Raw genomic sequence first — 24,470 nt, 5'->3', positions numbered from 1 at the left:
TAACATGGTAACAGGTGAGAAAGTCTTCTCATAGTCGACTCCCTCCACCTGGGTATAACCCTCTACCACAAGCCGAGCCTTGAAGGTTTGCACTTTCTCATCAGCACCCTATTTGCTTTTATAGATCCATTTACAACCTATAGGTCTTACCCCATCAGGATAATCTACAAGATCCCATACTGAGTTGAAGTACATCGACTCCATCTCAAGATTCATGGCTTTGACCCATTCATCTCGGTCAACATCCTCCATTATTTTTTATAGGACAACGGATCCTCAACATCACCGTCTGTCACCATAGCTAAGATTTTCGTGACACCCAAATAGAGATCAGGCGGGTTCGTAGCCCTCCCACTGCGTCGAGGTTCTCTCAACCCTTGAGGTGGAACCGACCTACCAGATGAACTATCATCAACAATTTTGGTTGATGAAGCAGGTCCTTCAACAACTCTTGTTGAAGTTTCAGTAGTTTCTTTGGAAAGTTCACTTAACACGATATACATCACAAGTGTTCGTACAAAGTTGTTTACAAACTACTGGACACAAGACTTTAGGGTACAAACCCCAACAATCTCCCACTTGTCACAAAGCGAAGTGGGGAGTACAAGTAGACAGGCACAAAACAATAAACTAGGGCATAAAAACCCAGTGCAACAAAATCTCCCACCTGCCCTAGTCCAGCTGTGGGGGGTCCCGTAGACCCATGCTATGTATGATGCGTCTTTATGTTATGCGTTTGTACCCATGCGTCGAAGGTCATGCGTTGGAATGGAAAGTATGCGTTAGTCTAATATGCAATGACCATGCATTCCTATCACAAGTTTTCTTGCCTTCTCGCCAAGTATAACAAGAATGCAAGTTTCTCGGGTGATCCAAGGTCGAATACAGGGACTTATAACTCAATAGTGCTTGTGAAGCAATGCATTTGAGGTGATGAATAAAAGTAAAAAGAAGAAGTCAATGGATGACACACTACTACTCCTAACTAAACAGATTGAGCAATGGAAAACTTAGTTTAAGAATTGGTAGATATGCAACAACTGTTAACGCATAGTAATGTTATTTATCTGAAATCGCTCGAGTAATCCCAGCTCGTCACACTAACGCATCGTACACCTCTCGGTGGTCAGCCGCATGACTATATCTCTATAGTGCATGGTTGCGTCGAGCATAAGACCGGGGCTATCTCTAGAAACAATGCATACTTTTCTTTAGTGCGTTCCACCTATTACTTTCTCAAGCAGTTAGATGCGGCTAATTAACTTTTAGACAAGTATTGCAACAGCTCATCGACAAGCATTGCTACAAACCTCACCAAGCAAAGAAGATTAACTCACTATACTCGCATAACGCACACCTCTCAATGGATTGCTATATGCGTCCTATCTCTAGGCTATACGATTGAGTATGCAATTAACTTTGATAAATAAATGATAAAGGTAAACGATGATAAAGATAAAGAGGATGAAGAAGGTGGCATCGAAGGAATCAAGATATGCATTGATTACAAAATGTCTTAATATCTTAAACTAAAGTGTAATACAATACAGAGATTAGAGAAGAAATGAAAGACTCTACGTCAAGGCTCTTGGTGGTACCATGGATGGATGGTGGAGAGGTCTCTCTCGAGTTCTATCTCCAATGAAAGTTGCGGTCGTCACTCAGAATGGGTTATGGAGGTGAAGAATCCTCAAAGAAAATCTCGCTTATGCTCTCATTTGTGATCGCAAACCTCTGCCTTAAGGCAGAAATTCGGATGTCTTGAAATGAAGGTCCAAAGGCTATTTATAGAGTTCAAATGCCGATAGCAATCATGATTGCGTTATGTCTCATTGCTGCCTTTGTCGCGGTATGGGCAATGTCACGTTATCTTATCTTTTTTATACTCCCAAAGTATGCGTTCGAGCTTGATTCAACTGAAATATCAACGCATTCGACCTATCTTGCGTTAATCCCTCTATTTATGGTTATCACTTCGTGGCCGCAATCTCTAAATGATGAACGCATTCGGTTGATTGCCGCAACTTCCATGTGATGGATGCATTTGGTTAATCACCACAATCTCCAAGTGGTGGACGCATGCGATTGATTGCCGCAATATCCATGCGATGGACGTATGCGGTTGATTGCCACGACATCCATGCGATGGACATATGCAATCACCACATGTGTTCGTCGATGCGATAGCTCGACTTCATTGAATGCGATTGTCTTTGCGGTCGTCTGGCTTCAGCGCATGCATTTTATTTTGCATTTACTTGTTTCCAGCGCATGTGTTCGATTCCTGCGATAGCTACAAAAAAAATAGACATTTTGGCACGGAATAACGCATAATATCAGGGTTAGTAAGGATTTAGGTGCTGATCGGAATAACGCATAATACCGCATTTTCTACTTGTTAGCCCTCATAATTCTAAATAAAAGGCTTATAATAACTAGCATTTCTGCCAGTTATCACACGACTTTACTACGTGGACTGTGCTCCCTGATATGATCCTCCTCCAGGAAAGTAGCGTTCGTGGAAACAAACACCTTATTTTCAGACGGATCATAAAAGTAACCTCTTCATGTACCTTTGGGGNCCTCCAGGAAAGTAGCGTTCGTGGAAACAAACACCTTATTTTCAGACGGATCATAAAAGTAACCTCTTCATGTACCTTTGGGGTAGCCTACAAAGAGGCACAACCTCGATCATGATTCCAACTTCTTGGGATTTTCCTCAAGCACATGTGCTGGGCAACCCCATATGTGGAAGTGACGTAAACTAGCTTTATGCCCACTCCACAACTCCATAGGTGTTCTTGCAACACTCTTAGAAGGAACACAGTTGAGAATGTATACCACAGTCTCCACTGCAAAACCCCAAAATGAGTCCGGTAAGGAAGCGTAACTCATCATCGAACGAACCATGTCCAACAAGGTTCTAGAGAAATTCGTTGGCATTTAGATTGAGTTACGGCAGATTTAAACATCTCTATGTTATGAACGGAACTTATGGATAAAGGTCTTAGCACATACAAGTTATTTTCCATTTTAGTTGTATAAATTTCAACATTATCCTTACGAATAAACGCTTTATTCAATTTAAAAGAAATAGTGTAATTGTATTGTAACACACACTTTACAGAAATAAGGTTCCTTTATAGTTCAAGAACTACAAAGACATCTTATAATATAAGAAACCTATTCTGTAAAGTAAACTGGATGTCTCCCACTGCCACAGCTGAGATGACGTGCCCCGTACCTACTCACAACGTCATCTCACGAGCCTCCAACTGTCGCCAGGATCTAATCCCCTTTTTCTGTCTTGGCCTTAGCTTGCCAGCCTTCTTTTCCTCCAGATAACGAGGAAAATTCTTATTCCAGTGTCTGTCCTGGTTACAGTGGAAACATTTTCCTTTTTCAACCGGCAGTGGATGCTTCTTCTGGGCGACAGGTGGCAGGTTAGCAGGCGTATTCCCTTTCCCTTTACCATCCTTCTTCTTCTTCCTCTTTCCAGAGTTAGAAGTTGAAGGTGCAGACTTTGTTCCTAAGGTCGAACCTCGATAGAACCTTTTAGAGGACAAGACAAAATTTGCCTCATCTCCCTTTTTTTTCCTTACTTTTCAGTAAGGATTGGTAAGTCTGCAACTCGTTGAGGAGAGTGCTAAGGGAATATTCCACTTTGTTAAGAATCGTATTACTAACAAAGTAGAGGAAGCTTTCGGGCAATGAATGCAGGATAATGCTAACCTAATTGCCCTCATCGATTTTAGACCCATTCATCTCCGCCACGTTAAAGTGGACCATCATATTCAGCACGTGTTCACGAACAAAGGTGCCTTCCCCCATTTTGAAGCTGAAGATGCATTTCAGAGCCTCATGCTTGAGTTTTCCAGACGACTGTCCAAACATTCCCTACAGAGACTCCATGATCTCACGAGCTGAGACCATGGACTCGTGTTTCTTGGCCAACACGTCATTAAGACTATCCAAAATATAGGCTTGGGCCTTCTCACTTGCCCGTGTCCAATGCTCGTACACTACTCGAACATTTCGAGTAGAGTCTTGAGGTGGAATAGAAGGACCTTATCACATTCATAACTTATAAATTAATATCATATATTAATTATAATATTTTTCCTCTACTAGATATAAATCATATATATATCCAATTTTCTCCAAATTAATGTATCTCATACATAAAGTTAACTATATCATATTTAATCAATTCGCTCAATTATATCATTTATAATCGAACTCCCTCTTGTCAATTTGAACATTTCAAATTGACCCAAAAACCGACTCTCAACTTGTATCCAAGCTATCAAGGGGACCTTATGGACCTATGGCTCAAAGCTCCAACGATACGTGAATAGCTAACTAAACTCTTTAGTCATGAAATCTACCATCTGTTAACTGCCAGGCATTCCACTAAAGATCGACAATTGAACTCTTCTTGCCATAGATATATTTCTATGTCCATTGGATATAACCAATCATCAGTACGATGATCCTTCACAAATGCTCGTAATTACAGCAGGCCAACTTACCGTTTTTCCCCTGTAATTACATCTTCCTCCTTAAGTACCACTAATCCCTCTAATGAACAATACAACATAGTCCTACTATGTGTGAACACCTCTCGGGCCATGAGAAGGTGCATGGCACCACATCGTTCAACCCTGGAATTAGCCCTTCAGGGAGCTATCTATCTACTTACCCCTGCCTCGGGGAAGGAATGAATTCCATCTTATGTAGCTGAGCTCCCAGTTCCAAAATCAGACGAATCCCCAAAATGATTGGTTAGAGTTCACATTCTGGCCACTCGCACCCATGCAAATCAAAGGACCACCCTCAATGGCAGGAGTTCCCAACTCACTCAGGATTGAGGTCATGTTACCTATGGTCATCCTAGTAAAGTGAAGTCTCAGTTATGAACAGTATTATATAACGAGACGTTAACACTTCGTGGTCAAGTCTTATACAAACTCTTTGTATAGGATGCCCCCGCTCGCATGTCCCCTACATGAATGATCAGGATCAGACCATCTGTGACAAGTCACAACACTTGTGACCATTCCACAAAGCGGGTCGTATCCATAATGTTACCACGATAAGGTTTCCCTCTTATATCCATATACCACAAACCATTTTGGTTATCACTCAAGACATGATCCACTTGTATGCCACTACATACATGCTTAAGTTACATACAGATAACCAGGGATATTAAGTTTATTGGTTTATGGTAAAATCTAAATGTGCAAAGTCAAGTAGTGAAGTAAATATCATTTATACTATACATCACAAGTGTTCGTACAAAGTTGTTTACAAACTACCGAACACGAGACTTTAGGGCACAAAGCTCAATAATGGGAGGGTTGCGAACCCGTCTATTCGCTATATGGGTTTAACTGAAATATTGGCTATGGTAGTTAATGGAGAAGTTGAGGATCCATTGTCTTGCAAGATGGCAATGGAGGATATTGACAAAGATGAATGGATCAAAGCGATGGATCTCGAAATGGAGTCTATGTATTTCAATTCCATATGGGATCTTGTAGATCAAACTGATGGGGTTAAATCTATAGATTGTAAATGGATCTATAAGAGGAAACGGAGTGCTGATGGGAAGGTGCAAACCTTTAAGGCTAGACTAGTGGCAAAGGGTTATACCCAGTTTGAGGGAGTTGACTATGAGGAGACTTTCTCGCCTGTTACCATGCTTAAGTCTATCCAAATCCTCTTATCCATTGCCTCATATTATGACTATGAGATTTGGCAAATGGATGTCAAGACTGCTTTTCTGAATGACGATTTAGAGGAGACCATTTACATGGTGCAGCCCGAGGGATTCATAACCCAAGGTAAAGAGCAAAAGGTTTGCAAGCTTAACCGGTCCATTTATGGACTGAAGCAAGCTTCTCGATCTTGGAACATAAGATTTGATATTGCGATCAAATCTTATGGCTATGATCAAAATGTTGATGAGTCTTATGTATACAAGAAGATCATCAATAGTTCAGTAGTTTTTCTAGTGTTATATGTAGTTGATATCCTACTCATTGGGAATGATGTAGATTTACTAACTACAGTTAAGAATTGGCTAGCGACCCAATTCCAAATGAAACATTTAGGAGAAGTTCAGTTCGTTATGGGTATTCAGATCTTTAGAGATCAAAAGAACAAAATGCTAGCTCTATCTCAGGCGTCGTATATTGACAAGATGCTTGTCAAATATTCGATCTAGAACTCCAAGAGGGGCCTATTTCCTTTCAGGCACGAAGTTACATTGTCTAAGGAACAGTATCCTAACACACCTCAAGAGGTTGAGAAGATGAGACAGATCCTCTATGCATCTGTTGTGGGTAGCTTGATGTATGTAATGTTATGTACTAGACCTGACATCTATTATACAGTGGGGATAGTCAGTAGATATCAATCTAATCTAGGATTAGATCACTGAACAGTCGTTAAAAACCTCCTCAAGTATCTACGGAGAACGAGGGACTACATGCTGGTGTAAGGTTCTAAGCATTTCATCCTTATGGGATACACAAACTCTAATTTTCAGACTGATAAGGATTCTTGGAAATCCACATTAGGATCATTGTTCACTCTTAACGGAGGAGCAGTGGTTTGGCGAAGCACCAAACAAGGGTGCATCACTAACTCCACCATGGAGGCTGAGTATGTAGCGGCTTGTGAAGCTGCTAAGGAATCCATTTGGCTCAGGAAATTCTTGACTGATGTGGAGTCCATCACACTTTATAGTGATAATAATGGTGTTGTGGCTAATTCCCGAGAGCCTAGGNATAGTGATAATAATGGTGTTGTGGCTAATTCCCGAGAGCCTAGGAGTCATAAGCGCGACAATTATATAGAGAGGAAGTATCATATCATCCGAGAGATTGTGCATCGAGGGGATGTGATTTTCGTGCACATAGCTTTGGAGCACAACGTTGTTGATCCTTTTACAAAGGCCCTCACGACTACAACATTTGAGGGTCCCCTGCAGAGTATGAGTCTACGGGACAAGCCACGTCTAGACTAAGGTAAGTGGGTGATGTTATACTGGGCACGTGTTATGCCCTAGTTTATTATTTGTGTACTTTATATTTTGATTATATTTTACACCCCACTAGCTTTAGGTTAAGTGAGAGATTGTTGGGACTGATGCCCTAAATCTCGTAAGGTTCTATAGCATGTAAACATTATGGAACAAACTCATTATGATTTAATAAAAATATATGATATTTTATTCATTGTCTATAAAATATATGATATTTTAGTTGCATGAACCACAAACCAATAACCTAACATCCAAGGTTATCTTTGAAACTTAAATATATATGTAGATATTGAAGGAAATCTAAACAAACATCCATGTGAGTGGAAGCAGATCGTTCCAAATCCCATTGAGAATGAACACAAACAATTACAGTCTTACACAGAAACGAACAGATTATGCATAATCGAAAATTACAACATGCTAATTCATAATGAAGGTACAAGCGATAGAGTATGCAAACCTTTGAAGAACTCTTCTTCAAGTATCCCTCGATCGTTCAGCAAATCGTTCAATCAACACGAACTCAAACGTAACGATCAGAACTCAGTCTCAACGAACAGAATAGCCAACAACACGACCGACTGGATGCACCTCGAACCTAATCGAGTCCAACTCGATCCTCGATCGGAATTAAAACACCACCATAATGGTTACCTTGGTATTCTCGGTGTGAGAATCTAGGATTTATGGGCTCTGTATAATTTTGGATTGAGGAAAGCAGGAGGTAGACGATAGAGTAAGTGGGAGATGGAGGTTGTCTATCATATAAACTTTGCTACTCGATCGTGTAGCAACGATTAAGCGAGTAACTATCGTATAGTAAACTCGTAGCTCGATCGTGTATGTTCTTTATGCTATCGCTTAATAAAACCTTTTTTCTTGATAGAATTTTATGAGATTATTCCAAAATGAATCATCAAACCTTATTTTGGAAAACCATTTTCCTTTTATCTCACAGTTACCATAAAACTTCCAATAACCTCCCACTCAATTCGGTTATTAGAGAAAAAGAATAATTAATTATCATATAATTAATATGTTATAAATAAATATAATAACCAACTTATCATATTATATTTACAACCTATAGTTTTAATATTTCATCATATGAAACATATAAACCATAGTTCTTTTTCTATATTATGGTATTTAATATAAATCATCTTTATATTAATTCCTCTAATTAATGTATCTAATACATCATATCAATTATATCACATATGATTGAATTTTCTCTTGTTAATTTGAACACTTCAAACTAACCCAAAATCTTATTCTCAACTTAGACCCATTGAGCTACCAAGAAGACCTCATGGACTTGTAGCTTGAAGCTCCAACGATACGTGAATAACTGATTAAACTCTTTAATCATGAGATCCACCATCCGTTAACTATTGGTCACTCTACTAAAGACCGACACTTGCACTCTTCGCACTACAGATAATTTATGCTTCCATATGACCAATCAACAATGCGATGACCTTTCACAAATTGCTCGTAAGTACAACTGGACCAATTCACCGTTTTGCCCCGTGTAGTTACATCTAAGTCCTTAAGTACTACTGATTCCTCTAATGAACAATAAGTCATAGTCCTACTATGACTAAGTCCTCTCGGGCTAGAAGAGGGTGTAGCCACTATGTTCAAGACCCTGAATCAGCCCTTAATGGAGCAATTTATCTACTTACCCCTGCTTCGGGGAAGGAGTGAATTCCGTCTTGTGTAGCTGAGTTCCCAGCTCTTCAATCAAACGAATCCCCAAAATTTTAGACTTGTTGAGTTGGCAATCTGACCACTCTCACCCATACAAATCAAAGGACCACCTTCATGAGTAGGAGTTCCCAACTCACTTAGGATTAAGGTCATGTCACCTATGGTCATCCTAGTGAAATGTAAGTCTCAATTATCAACAGCGTTATATAAAGAGACTAATCATCTCGTGGTCTGGTCTCATTCAAACTCTTTGTATAGAATACCCTCGCTCGCATGTCTCCACATAAATGGTCAAGATCAGACCATTTGAAGCACTTTACAACACTTGTAACATCTACAAAGCAGGTCGTATCCGTAGTTTCAATAGGATAAGGTATCCCTCATTTATCCATCTACTACAAACCATTTAGGTTATTACTTAAGGCATGATCCACTTGTATATCTCACATACATGTTTAAGTTATATGGAATAACCATGGATCTTAGTTTATTGGATTTGAGTAAATTCTTATAAAATAACATTTATTTTATTAATAACAATATGTGTACAAAATGTTTACAAACTACGAGACCACCAAGAGAATTAGGACAACAATCCCAACAGAGACATACGAGTGGATCATGTTTAAGTGATAACCTAAATGGTCTGTAGTAGATGGATAAGTCTGGGTACCTTATCCTGGTGACACTACGAGTATGGCCCGCTTTGTAAGTGTTACAATTGTTGTAAAGTGCTACAAATAATCTGATCCTGATCATTCATGTATATGTTGGGTTTGATGCCATAAATCTCGTAGGGTCTTATAATTTGTAAACATTGTATGAACAAACTCTTATGTGATTAATAATATATGATATTTTATTCACTTTTTCTATAAAATATGTGATATTTTAGTTGCATTAACCACAAACCAATAAACTAACATCCAAGGTTATTGTTGTAATTTAAACATGTATGTGGTGACATACAAGTGGATCATATTTAAGTAATAACCTAAATGATCTGTAGTGTATGGATAAGGTTGGGTACCTTATCCTAGTGACACTACGAGTATGGCCTACTTTGTAAGTGTTACAAATGTGCTACAAATGATTTGATCCTGATCATTCATGTATTAGACATGCGAGTGGGTATATTCTATACAAAGGAGTTTGTATAAGACTGGACCACAAAATGTTTAGTCTCATTATAGAAGACCATTCATAATAGAGACTTTTATTTCACCAAGATGACCATAGGTAACATGACCTTAATCCTGAGTAAGTTGTGAACTCCTGCCTATGAAGACCGTTCATCTGTAGTGCGAAAATTGCAGCTATCGATCTTTAGTAAAGTGTCCGACAGTTAACGGATGGTGGATAATGTAATTAAAGAGTTTAATTAATTATTCACGTACCATTGGAGCTTCAAGTTACAGGTTCATAAGGTCCCCTTAATAGCTCAAAAGGATTTTGTTAAGAATCAATTTTTGCATTAATTTGAATTGTTCAAATTAATAAGAAGAATTTAATTATATATGATATAATAAAATTGTTTCGATTATAGATGATATAATTGTTATAATGTATTTGATACATTATTGTTTAATTAGAGGAAATAAATATTTGAATGAGATTCAAATATATATGAATGTGATTCATAGTTATTAAATTTAATATAAATATGATTTATATTAAATACCATAAAATAGATAAAAGAAACTATAGTTTATATTGTATAGGATACAATATTAAAACTATGGTTTTGTATTATATTTGATATAACATATAGTTTAATATAAATATGATATGATAAGTTAGTTATCATAGTTATTTATATTATTTTATTATTTTGAATAATAAATTCCTATCTTCTCTCCAACCACCTTAGTGGGTGGTTAATTGGTTTTGTGGCAAAAAGGAATAAAAAGAAAAATTAGTTTTCTTCTTCTTTCTGACAAACATTTACACGATTGAAGGCTTTTTCAATACGATTGAATTTCATAGAAACGTCTTGTCTTCTTCATTCTTCTTCCTCCAAACTCAAACAATCCCTCCAAACCAAAATAGTCAGAGCCCACCACTTCTGGGTTCTTACCCTGAGAATACCAAAGGCTCACTGTGGTAGTGTCCTCTCCATTTGGTTCGAGAATTTCTTGAAGAATGTCTTTAAGGGTTGCTGAGTTCTTGACTCTTCAAGGCAATTACATGAAGAAAGGTTCTTCAAAGGTGATATCTCTTGAATCCTTTTCTTGATTCAAGCATGTTGTGATTTATTGTGAATGCATATCTTGTATGTTTACTGTAAATTTAGTTTTCAATAAAAATGGATTTTGGACTATCTGCTTCCGATCAAGGATCTCTTTAAAACGAGTTCCTTCAGTATAGACATGTGGGCGGGGATATTCTATATAAAGGAGTTTGTATAAGACCGGACCACTAAATGTTTAGTCTCATTATATAACGTCCTTCATAATAGAGACTTACATTTCACCAGGAAGACCATACGTAACATGACCTGAATCCTGAGTGAGTTATGAACTCCTGCCTATGAAGGCAGTCCTTTGATTTGTATGGGTGAGAGTGGTTAGATTGCCGACTCAACAAGCCTACAATTTTAAGGATTCGTCTGATTGAGAAGATAGGAACACAGCTACACAAGACGGAATTCACTCATTCCCCGAGGTGGGGATAAGTAGATAAATTGCTCCCTTAAGGGCTGATTCTGGGTCTTGAACAATGTAGCGCCACACACTCTCTTAGCGTGAGAGGGGTTTAGTCATAGTTGGACTATGATCTATTGTTTATTAGCGGGATCAGTGGTACTTAAAGAGTTATATGTAACTATAGGGGCAAAACAGTAATTTGGTTCAACTGTACTTACAAGCAATTTGTGAAGAGTCATCGTACTGTTGATTGATTATATCCAATGGACACAAAAATATATCTGTAGTGTGAAGAGTGCAATTGCCGGTCTTTAGTGGAGTGCTCGACAGTTGATGGATGGTGAATAATGTAATTAAAGAGTTTAATTAATTATTCATGTACAGTTGGAGCTTCAAGCTATAGGTCCATAAGGTCCCATTGGTAGCTCAATAGGATTGGTTGAGAATAAGTGTTTGGATTAATTTGAATTATTCAAATTACTAGATGGATTTAATTATATATGATATAATTAAGTTGCTTCAGTTATATGTGATATAATTGTCATAATGTATATGATACAGTATAGCTTAATGGGAGGAAATAAATATTTGAATAAGATTCAAATATAGTTTCTATGAATTGGATTCATAGTTGTTAAATTTAATATAAATATGATTTATATTAAATACCATATAAAAGAGAAAAGAAACTATAGTTTATATTGTATGTGATACAATATTAAAACTATAGATTATGTGTTATATTTGATATAACATATAAATTAATATAAGCACTATATAATATATAATATATATATATATAAATTACTGGCGACTTGATAATATGATAAGTTAGTTATTATATTTATATTTATATTAATTATTATTTTAGTAATAAGGGAGGGAGTTACAACTCCCTTCCCCTTCTTTTCTATGTGGGTGGTGGTTATTTTTGGCAAGTAGAAAAGAAAAAGTTTCTTCTTCTTCTTGCAAGTGTGGTTTATCGATTTTGAGATAGTGGAAAAAACAAAAGAAGAGTTCTGTGTGTTTGAGTTTTTAAGAGTTCTTAATCTTTCGTCCTCTACATAAAGTTTTCCCTCAAAACCAAAATAACTAAAGCCCACCACTCCTGGGTTCTCACCCTAAGAATACCGAGAAAATATTCATGGCAGTGTTCGTTCTTGTTTGAGGTTTTTCTTAGAGAAAGTCTTCAAGAGGTTCTTGGTGCTGTTCGAGGGAAATTCGTGAAGAAAGATCTTCAAATGTGAGGTTTTTGAAACCTTTTTCTTTAGCATGTTGTAATTTATAATTAAATGCATATCTTGTTCTTTCTTTACTGTGAAATTTATATTCAATGAAAAATGGAATTTGATCGACCCGTTTCCGCGCAAGGTTCTCTCCCATTAGAGTTCCTTCACAAACTATGCTTTGAACTCGTAGTATGCTGTGAACTTGAAGAAATTCCAAGGCATAAGTTGGCTTAGGTAAGTGAAGAGTTGGCTAAGTGTTAGTGAAGGAATTCAACTCATACCATAGTGTAGTAGGAAAGTTCATAGCATAGTTGAAAAAGAAAAGTCATAACATAGTTGAGTAAAAAAGGTCATAGGACAGTTGGGTTGGAAAAATCATAGCATAGTTGGGTAAGAAAATCATAGCATACTAGGATGGGAATGAACTTACTTGGGCGCATATTATAGGGATTTGGATGCATAGCACAAGTAGGGTGAACACATGGGGATGTTCGTGGAGAGAATTTGACTAAGCGTTGAACAACATACGACACAACAAGTGATGAAACCCTAGGGACTTAAGGATTGGGAGCATAGATGGTGTAATGGGCATATAGATGTTGGTATTCCTGAGTTTACTGTCACCCGTAAACTCTTGCTACACAAATAACATTTATAAATCACCGAACGAACTACTTATACTAAATGGTAGTACAAGTGACAAGTCTGGGGTCGAACCTCAAGGAAGCGCGGAAGATTAGTTCATCAAAACTCGTTTTCAGTTAAATAGGTAAATGCTCTGGGGGGAGGGGTATGGTGTGGATGAAATAGAAAAGTGCATAAAAGAAATAAAGTAAAAGTAAAGATAGAAATACAATTAATCGAGATGTCTTAGCTTAGAGGAATGGATTTTCCCAATGTAATTTAGATCACTGAACCGACTTATGACTTAAACTTCTTGTTTATGTTTAGCCAAATTGATTGGAATCCCAACCAATGATCCAAATTATCTAATTTATCGAAATGCACAAAAAACAAATCTACTCCATACAAATTGATAAATTGCATTAAATTCTAGATATGAGGCTAAGATGAGTGTTTAACTTCCAACATCTAATTAAACATTCAATGTGGTTTCTCTCTAGGTCGATAGGACAAACTACTATTCATTATAGACAACGAATTGCAAGCCTAACTAACCTATTGCTTCATTTGAGATTAACCTATAATTAAATGTCACATATTACAAGTTATCTCCAAGCAACAAAATTACACAACAAAATTATTGGTCGTCAGTCAACAATCAAATCATGCAATTCATAAATGTAAAACCCGGATTGAAACCCATAAAAAAGTATGTATACATCATAAAATTGAAATCTCACAAAATAGCATTGAGTTTCTTCGAATCCCTAAGCTAAGAAACCGAAATCTTACCTTCCCATGGAGGATGAGAAGCTACAATCTGACATTACTCGATTAGCTACTAAAGATACACCCAAAGAACAAGTGGAAAGATAAGAGAGGGGAAAAATCGACTGGAGGCCGAATGTGGGTGATCCCTTCTACCCTAAAACAAAGACAGATATATATACTGTAGTGTTGCAGCATTGCAATGCAGTGTTGCAACGCTACCCTGCCTCGCGCGCGTGTCCGTCATCATGTTCATAGAGTTGCAATGCTGCCCTATTTTGTACAAAATAGGCAGCTTCTGTCTTATAGCATTGCGCAATGCTCGTTTTGAGTGTTGCAACGTTCCGTCTAGAGGTATTTTTATCTGTTCACGTCTTTTTGAAGCCCGGTTGCTCAAATTAGCTCCTAATTGCTCCAAGTTAACCCCGAATAGCTCGTAACAATGGATTCTACCTCCAAGATGCTCAATATCTATAAAGTCACTAAATAAACACATTAAACATAGTAACGACCTAGAATTAAGAAGAGAAAAACAACACATTTTTTGTGTTATCAAACACCCCTTACTTAATTCTTGATCTTCCTCGAGCAAGGTAGAATCACACATTCACACAGAAAATTATGCTTGCTCAATAACAAAGGTCGTTACTCAAGTATTAACAATCTATAAGGATAAGATTTGCAATAAAAAATGAAATCTAATTACAATCAAACAACAAAGCACATTTAAAAATGATTCTAAACTATTCATGAGTGAGACAAAAGGCCTACTAATTAAGCTCGCAAAACTCGGAATGGTTTTATAGGGCCCTCAATTCGTTTTTCACCTACACTGGCTCAAAGGTTCAAGAGCTAAGCTTTCCTAGACTCAACTTTGCAACGACACACTTAAGGAAACCAAACTTTTATTTTATTTTATTATTTTCATTTTTTTTCTTTACATAAAAAAGGAAACCTTATCTAGTCACGTCACCTTCGTTTTGGCTTACTCACACGGGTGTCATGCAGGTCATCCAACTACGAGCAACGTCTCCTAGCAAGGTGTCGAAGCTTACTCATTCCTCAGGGTACTTTAGCTTAAAGGAAAAAACTACGGGTGTCATAGCCGCCTCAGGTTAATCATAACCCCAAGAAAGAGGAGTAATCCCTTTAAAAAATGAATAACATACAAACTTGCTTTTACTTTATAACATGCTTTGCCTTTTACAAACTTGTTTTTTACATACTCTACATTAGACTTTTACAATACAAAACAAGAGTTTGGCAAAAACTTAGGCATGCATTACTAGGTTGAGCTTTCAATCATGTAACATGTATCACCTAGGTCTTTCAGGGTGATAACAAAAATATAAGCTCAATAATACAACTTTAAGCATGCAAGTCCTAATTTCATTGGACAAAGGACTTAAAGATGCATAAGAGATGAGAAATTTTTTTAAAACGGGCTAAAAATCATGATCATGCTCTTCAATCATAGTTTCATGCAAACCTAATCACAAAAAGGGTGCGTCATCAATTACTCATCATAACAAACCAAGCAAGAGAGCAAACAAGCAATTCAAGCACACAAACATTATCCGAGCACAGTGCTCAAGGACCCCAACAGTCACAACATACCCCACCTCCAACTTAAAATGATACATTGTCCCCAATGTATCTCTAAACTAAGCCCAATAAAATAAAAGGGTCAAGGAAACAGAAAACCTCAATGATGTTTTTACGTTAATGGAAAGATGCTTCAATCTCACTCGAAGGTGATTGTGAATTTCAAGAAAAAGATATGGAAAACCACTAATATATACCTTGATCTAAAATAAAAAATTGCCAATAATCAATGATATGGCAAAAATCATTGAGTGCTTCAAAACTTTGTTCTAAAGCTTGTATTACGTGTGCAACTCGTTCTCCAACCTTTGAAACTCCAAAATTAAGTGGAAATCAAAATCATTATTGTAATCGATCTTTGAAACTCCAATATTTAGTGAAATCATAAATCTTTTCAAAAAATTGATTTAGAAATCGTCCATTTATAATAAAAATCAAAATTTTAAGTTAAAAATAAAATCCCACCAAACGTCAATATCAAAGTCTCCCATTACAATATACTAAAACAATAAATAGTCAAATAAAAAAATATATTTGATTATTAACATGCATTTAACCACGAACTTACAACTTTATTAAAACACATTATTATCTTCTTATTATAGTCTATATTTTAAATGAATTGTACAATTTTATTTATTTATTTTTAGATAAACAAATGTTAATCGTTATTAAAAAAAAAAAGAAAAAGAATAAGAGAGTATTCAAGGAGAAATGGAGAAAAAAAGGAAAAATTGAGAAGTAATACGATATAAATAGTTTCTATTCATATAACATTTAGAGTAATTTTTTATTTTTTTAAGTTTGAGGGTATTTTCCAAAAATTTTAAAGTTCATGGGCCTTTTTTTAATCGTATCCAAAACTAACGATTTTTTTGGACTAAAGTTTAAAGATATTTTTTAAAATTTTAAATATTGAAAGATATTTTTATCCCAAAATATAAAATTTAGGGATATTTTATATAATTTAAGAAATTAAAATGGCTAGGAATTTATTTATTTTTTCAATAAGAAGAGCTGCACTCGAGTACGGTCAATCCCACGATGGCTTTCCGAGTCCTCCTTCGTCTCTGCGAACTGCATGGTCCATAGATGCCATTTCTGATTTCCCCTCTCATTCAGCAGAGTCCGAGAAGCAAGCGAAATGGACGAAGCTAAGGCATTGGCTGCTCAACACCAACAACAGTTACTCCTACAACAGCACAAACAACAACAGCAACAGCAGCAACAAACTCAGCAGCACCAGCAATTTCTTCTTCTTCAACAATTTCAGAAACAGCAGCAGGCTCAGCAACAGGCTGCCGCTATTTCTCGTTTTCCTTCCAATATCGATGCCCATTTGCGCCCACCGGGTCTTCATCTCCGACCTGGATCCATTAACCTTCACCAAAACCCTAACCCTAATCCAACCGCCTCCGTTTCTAATTTGCAGTCTAACCCTAGCCCGAGTCAACCACCGTCTCAACAATTGCAGCAACAGCAACAGCAACAACACCAGCTGCCGCAGAGGGTAATGCGACCCGGGAACCAGGCGGAGCTTCAGATGGCTTATCAGGACGCTTGGCGCGTTTGCCATCCTGACATTAAGCGCCCCTTTGGTTCCCTTGAAGATGCTTGCGAGAGGTTTGTCCTTTTCAAATGCGTTTTTTGGTGCAGTTTAGTGTTTTTTTTTTTTTTTTTTTTTGTCATGTTTCTAAATGTTGTATGATTATGTTTTAGAGCCTATTGTTAGCGAGGGTTTTTGGGTGTCATTTTTAAGATTGACTCTGAGAAGATAATGACCATGTGGATTGGGACTTGATAAGGTCTTCAAAAAGGATTTTTTGGGTTACTAACGAAAACCTTGGATTTGGAGCTGTATTTGAACGGTTGAGTACTCAATTCTCATTAATGGAAGGTTCATGGGGTAGGATCAAATCTTTGAGACACCTAGGTGGTGATCTATGGTCTCCTTTCATTTTCTTCTTTTTGTGACTAGTGGGGGTATATGCTATTTTGTGGGTTTTGTGGGATGAGCCATGAGTGGAAGAGCAGGATTTTTAGAGAGGTGGACAAGGACTCTAGCGAGGTGTAGTTCCTTACTCACTTTCATGTTTCTTTGTGGGTTTCGGTTTCAAAGACCTCTTGTAATTATTCTATGGTTGTTATCTTGCATAGTTAGAGTCCCTTCCTGTAAGGGGAGGTGGTGCTGTGGGTGGGGTTTTTTTGTATACCCGTGTACTCTTTTATTTTTTCTCAATGAAAGTCGTTATGCTTATATATATATATATATTCGGAGACATTGAGGTTGGAAAGAATAAGGTGTCTCTCTAGCAATTTCAATTCGCCGGTGATACCATCTTTTTCTATTCAAGAAAAGAGGAGTTATTCTTCATTTTCAACCACATTTTAGTGTTTAGAGACCATGTTGAGGTTTAAGATCGATGGCGGTAAACGTTAGATCTTGGGTTTGAATGGTGATTTGGTGAATGTGAGGTTGGGTCCTTTCCTTCATCCTATTTTGGTCTTCCTCTTGGTCATGGTTCAGGTGATCTTCCTTTTTGGAAAGGTGAGAAAGAGGTTGGCTTCTTGGAAAGTAGCTTCTTCTCTAAGGTGGTAAATTGATCCTTTTTCATTCGATGTTGAGTGGTGCCGAAGGCATGTATAGAAATCTTTGAAAAGAAATATCCATTTAGCTCCAGTTTTTTCATTACCTAGTTCATTGTTTTGTGGGAAGGGAACATATTTTAGGGAGGATAAGTGGGTGCACTACGTTTTTCCATTTATATCATTTGTCCTCCATTAGACACTCTGTTGTTGATTATTTAGCTCCTGCTGAGAGCTCTCCCTCTTTTTCTCTTGGTTTCCCTTGTATATTGTCTAATAGGGAATCAATGGATTGGCTTTCTTATCTTCGATTGGGGAGTTTGAGCTTAAATTGAGGAGAAAGGATAGTCGTTGTTGGAGCCGTAACACTACTGGGGCTTTTGCTATTGCTCACTCTTCTGAACCCTTTTCCCAGTTTTTTTTTTTTTTTTTCCTCTCTCTATGGTAGGTGAAAACTTCAAAGAATGTTACATTCTTGGTTTGGCATGTTATCCATGGTTGTATACTCTCGATCAACTTTCAAGGAAGTTGCCTTTGTGTTTTGTTGCATTATTTGTTGGAGGGCATAGGAAGATTTGGATCATATCCTTTAGAGTTGCGATATTGCTTGGTTTGTTTGGATTTTTTTCCCTCTCTTTTTTAATGTGTTTGGTTTTCAGACTGCTAGCAACATAGATTGTAGGGAGATGATCGATGAGTTCATTCCATTTGTCGTTTCAAGAGAAGGGGAAGTTCTTGTGGCAGGCTAGGGTGTGGCGTAGTTGTGGGGTCTTTGGGGGGTGAGTAACCATAGAATCTTAAGAGTTAAGATGCCCCTAGTGATGTTTGGTCTTGTAAGGTTTAACGTATCTCTTTGAGCGTAGTTGAAGAAATTTTTTTTGTTATTATTCATTAGGTCTCATTTTACTTGATTGGAGTTCCTTTCTTTAGTGGGGTTCCCTTTGGTAGGCTTGGTTTTTTGGATGCCCTTGTGTTGTTTCAATCTTTTTTTTGTTGAATGTTTGGCTTTTTATAAAAAAAACCGAATTTTGCTTGTTTCAATATTAGATCAAGGTAAAAGCATACATTACTTGAGGTTTCATTGCTAATTAGATGTATTAGATGTAGTATGCCTCAGAATATTGGGGGTTTTATTTTAACCATATATATTGGGTTAAAATTTTCTTGAAGGAAGGCTTTTTGAATCCATGAGCAAAAGGAAAGAGGGGTCGGTAGTTGACTTGAGGGTTTTCTTAGTGTCATACTCCGAAGATACTACCAATCTACCCTTTCGTAGTAAGATATTTAAATTGGAAATGATATTTTGTTTTTTAAGCCTGTAGACTTTATTATGTAATTTTTACATTTCAACAAAATCTTTGTTTCTTTTCCTTCTTAATCCTTGTTTTCTCTATGTTTTTCAGATATATTGTCTTTTTTTTTAAAAAAAATGTTTTTCACTCGTAGTTTGTATCTTTTGAGCAATAGCCTCTTTTCATTATATCAATGAAAAGTCTTGCTTCTTATTAGGAAAAAAAAGTTTGTTTCTTATTTAAATATAAAATTGAGGCTAACCTTCCTGGATTGTAAGGAGATTTTTTTTTTCACCGTTTCTGTGACTTTATTTAAGGCTCACGCCTTTTGTTTGGTTTAATTTTTCAAGAAACAATGTTTAGCAAATTGGTTCATCTTCTTGATTCCTTGGGTTCTCCGGTGGTATTCTTATTTCTTATAATGAGGTATCCATGATCCTCAATGGAGGTGCTTTCTTTCTTTCTTAGTCTGGTACTTCTCAATTTTTACCTCCTGTGCCTCTAGCTATTCCTCAAGATACATAAAAGACATTTGGGTTGAATTTCAAAGTTTAGTGTGCTTTAGTGAGGAAACATGGATATTGGTTGGTGGTTTTATTGTCTAGTAGTGGTCTTTTGGAAAATCCCTATTGATTATGTTGTGTCATGAAGCTTATAGATCTCTCTCAATATTCATGATCCAATCATTCTTAAACAAGATCTATTCTATGGATTGTACAACTATGTCCTTGAGTTCAAATGAATCCATCCTACTTCTGAATCTAGATGGCTATAAGTACATTTTGAAGAGGCATCCACATTGGTGTTCTCAATGTTTTGTAATAAATTTCTGTCTGACCTCTCTTTGGATCCCACCCCGTGAGTGGCTTTTGTTTAAGGGATAGGAATAAATTTCTGTCTGATCTCTCTTTAAACAGTCCTAACCCTGCCAATAGAATTTACAATATCGATTCTCTTCATTGGTATTTTCTCTGTGAACATGCTAATGTAGTTGCTGATAGTGTTTTCTTCATTGCTCATTGAGCTCTTCACTTTTGTGGAAGCTGTTCAACTATTTTACAACATTTTTAAAGGTCACCCTAGGTCTACTTGTGGTGCTGTCAATGCCTTCCTTCAAATCTGCTTGTTTGACAAAAAGTCAGGGTTCCTCAGTGCAGCATCATTATGTTAACTCTTTGGACTATCTGGACAGAAAAGCTGAATGACTTGAAAATATTGGAAGATCTGTGAAGAGAGTTTGGTTCATCCAGTGTTTCTTCTTCTTAGTCCTCTCTCTCGGGATTCTCCTTTTCCTAATTATAGCATTTCCTCAATTGTACCTTACTGGATTTTCTTGTAGCGTTATGCCCCCTCTTGGTTGTTATGCCCCCTCAGGTTAGTTCAATTGTATATTTAATTTGGAATGGTTCTTGTTTCTTATCTAACTTTTATCCAGAGAAAATTTTCCAGGTAAGATCTCCAATCTTTTAGTATTACTAGTGTTTTTTCCCCTTCACTTCCTGTCATTTCCCATTCTGCGTCTTCCGTGAGCAGAGTTACAAATTTACGATATTATTTATTACTGTGGACAATCATTTTTGTGATTTGTTTGGGTTGAGTCCATTTCAGTAGTTAATTTTTGGATCCCTTTTTGTTGGGCTTGTTTTTTGTTTTTGTTTTCCTAACAAAAAAAAGTTTCGTTATTTGTTCTTTGTTTTGTTACCATTTCGTTTGTTTTCCGCGGTTCTTTTGTTGCATGAAATGCCTTTTCTAATTTCCCTGTTTGATGGTGGTTAATTTCTAACTACACTGATTTATAATTCTGAGAAGAATTTCAATTATCTCTTTATGAGACATTGGCTGCGAATACATGTCCACAAGTTTTTTATTGTTATCATTTTGTTCAGATGGATGCAGTGAAAGTGGAAATGGAAACCGGTATGTTTTTATAAATACTATAAATAATTCACCGGTCTGTTTTTATAAATACTATAAAGAGAGTTCTTTAGTGTATAATTAACATAGGTTAATTTACAAATGGTCCCTGTAATTGGAGAATATTAAATTTAGTCCTCGTGGTTTGATCATAAAAACTTCATAAATAGTTCTAGAGGGTTTTTATCGAACCATAGGGACTAAATCCTAATTATAAACCACATAGTGTTTAAATTCTAACTTTCTCCAAATCATAGGGACAAAATTTACAATTTAACCATTAAAATATTATGTAACAGATAATTTTCCTATTGGTCTGTATAGTTGAGATTGTCAGTCCATCATACATCGAGATGCAGATGAATTTAGGTCGGTCCATTTTAAATTTTAAATAGTTCCATATGGCCTTTGCCTGTTTATTCTGTTGGTTGGGTTTTTTGCATGAGCGTGTGAAAGAGCGCTGGATAACTCGGTGTGTAAGGAGTTGGTATCTGTTCTTTCACACTCTTATTACAATTTAATCATTCATTGATGCATTATGCAAAAAAAAAAAAAAAAATTCGCAGGCTGCTCCCATATCATGTGGTGGCTGACTATGAGGCTGAAGAAGACGATAGAATCCTCGACTCTGATCCAACGGGGCAAATGCTGTCACGCTCACAACAGTGGGACCATAACATCTCGGCCAAAATTTCTGAGTTCATTGCCACTTTTGAGAAGCAGGTATTGGCGTTCAACATCATAACTCGCAAAAGAGCATTGGGGGAGTTCCGTTCCGAAGAAAGATTGATGTTTGAACAAGCTCTTATGCAAGAAGAGAAACGGAACCTTCTGGAACTAAAAGCTGAGATCGAGTTGAGAGGAAAGGCTAGCAAAGAGGCTCATGATGCCAAAACGCGGATGGCTGCAATGATGCAGACAGACCAAACACGGAGTGAACCACAGGCCAATGAAATGATGGTTCGAGCTTCCATGAGAACAGGTGCGCACGTTGGATCCCAAAGCAGCGATGTTCCAGTTGGCCATGGTGGTGGGGAGCAGGAGCAAGTTCATCCAAACGAAATGATCAATGGATGGGGAAACAACACACAGGGAGATGAGAAGGAAGCATCAGAGGACTTATTGAATGATGAGGAGGCTGAAAATGGTGATACGGGCATGCACGATAGTTGGCGCGAAGTTGGGGAATTTGATCTGAACTCAAGATAAAAACGGTGGTGGAACAGCTTAACAATGGAATGAGTTAAAGTGAAGTCAGGTTGGATGAAGAAAAATGATAAGGATTTTAGTTGTTTTCTCCAATCAGTGAGAAATGGTTTGTCAACTCGTGCTGCATATTTGAGGAACGAGCCAAAAGCCAAAAGCCAAATTGTCCATTGAACTCGAAAGCGATGGGTATGTTGGATCTTTTAGTAGAAATACATGTCTTAATTGTACTTCTGTATTGGTGATAAAATTACTACAATTTCTAGAAAAAGAATATGCTTGGCTGAAAAAGCAGTATGATGTGTTAAAAAGAAGATTTGAAAAGGAAGAAATTGACGAGAAAGCTTCCTAATACCTTGACTTCACTCTACATTTGATGTCTACAAAACCACTCTTTTAGAGTTTTCACATTTAGGGATCCTTCATGGGCGAAATGCAATTTCAACCACTCAAACATGAATACTCACAATCGTAGTTTCTTCCATGTTTTATATATATATATATATATATATAAGAAAACAACAATTATTTGAAAACTTTAATCTGTATTATGTAATTGCCATTTTTTAAGATCATTTGGCGGCAACCTTAAACGTTCTTGATATTAGAAAAATTATCATTATGTCAATTTGTGATATAAATATTATGAAAAAATTACTTTTTTTGGTCTCTTACTTTTGAAGAATAGATTCATTTAGTCCGATCATTTGTCTCTGTCTCAAGAATTGGTTTTAAAAGGTCCCTCTCTAACTCAACTATTAAGTTTAAATATAAAATTATCCATAGAAAAATATTTATATTTTTACTCTTTCCCTCTTCTCTTTCTCCAAATCTTCATCTTTGATACCAACTATTCTGGCATTTTCTTCCTCAGCCAGCTAATGGAACATCATGCTCCAAACGTGGCTTTATCGAACATCACCTTCAAATTGTAATGCTTATGCAAATGCAAAACAAATTAATTAACTAATTTAAGCTTAATTAACGTTAAAACAGTAACTCATTTTGGGAAATGAACACTTTTTTTTGGCTTCTATTCTATATCTCATTCTAAATATATTAAAAACTTAAAAAAGGATGAAAGTTTAGAAGGAACTTATTTGTTGTAATCTCTTCAAAAACTCTGAATTAAATCTCGAATTTGCAAATTAACAATTACTAAATGAAATATTGGAATATGAGAGACGAGACCTGAGAGATGGAGTTGTTAGCAAGGAAATGTGCAAGATCTCTTCAGCTAGCTTCCTTTAATCTTAAAATTACAATTGTTTTTATAGGTGTTTGAGGAGAGACTAGAACAAGAGAGAGAAGAGAAGAGGAGGCAGGAAGAAAGAGAGAGGAGAGATTAAGGAATGATTAAAAATATACATTTCTTTTCTTCCAACTGATCTTGCCACATCAGCTGGGTAGTTAACTTGTTTTTAATAAATTTAATAGTTTTATTAGTAGAGTGATGTTTTAAACATATTCTTAAAAACCCAATAACTAAAATGACCAATTTGAAATATTAGAAACCAGATACACCTATTGTTCAAAACTCAAAAATTAAAAAGGTAATTTTTCCTAATGCTATTTATGTTGAAAAATATCATTGGTATGAATATGATTGCTATATAGTTGGATAGATTGTGTATAACTATTTTTAGTGCTTAATATAGAAACTATCTTTTTTTTTAATAATTAAAATTGCTAGAGAGCTTTAATAATCAAAATTGTTTTAAAAAAAAAAAGTTTAAAAACCCACCAAAAAACAAGCATATCATATGGGGAAAAAAAACTAGTATTCTTTACTTTAGCTTTTATGAACTTGAGCTCTTGAAGAAAACAAAGAATA

At 36.4% G+C, this 24,470-nt stretch overlaps 1 protein-coding gene across 1 annotated transcript; it reads left to right on the top strand.

The window, feature by feature from the left end:
- The first annotated feature begins 16,655 nt into the window (after positions 1–16,655).
- Positions 16,656–23,006, top strand: LOC120077884 (involucrin). The gene is made up of 2 exons (XM_039031979.1): positions 16,656–17,261; positions 21,997–23,006. The coding sequence occupies exons 1-2, from the start codon at positions 16,783–16,785 to the stop codon at positions 22,637–22,639; spliced, it is 1,122 nt and encodes a 373-aa protein (XP_038887907.1). The 5' UTR covers positions 16,656–16,782; the 3' UTR covers positions 22,640–23,006.
- Positions 23,007–24,470: the final 1,464 nt, after the last annotated feature.

Source organism: Benincasa hispida, chromosome 5 (assembly GCF_009727055.1).
Source record: "Benincasa hispida cultivar B227 chromosome 5, ASM972705v1, whole genome shotgun sequence".
NCBI classification, from domain to species: domain Eukaryota; kingdom Viridiplantae; phylum Streptophyta; class Magnoliopsida; order Cucurbitales; family Cucurbitaceae; genus Benincasa; species Benincasa hispida.
Note: the sequence above shows the minus strand (reverse complement) of the source record. Positions and strands in the feature narration are given on the sequence as shown.

Coding starts and splice junctions, on each gene's coding strand:
- LOC120077884 (XM_039031979.1), top strand. CDS start 16,783: ATGGACGAAGCTAAGGCATTGGCTGCTCAACACCAACAACAGTTACTC. Junction 17,262..21,996: donor CTTGAAGATGCTTGCGAGAG/GTTTGTCCTTTT, acceptor AAAAATTCGCAG/GCTGCTCCCATATCATGTGG.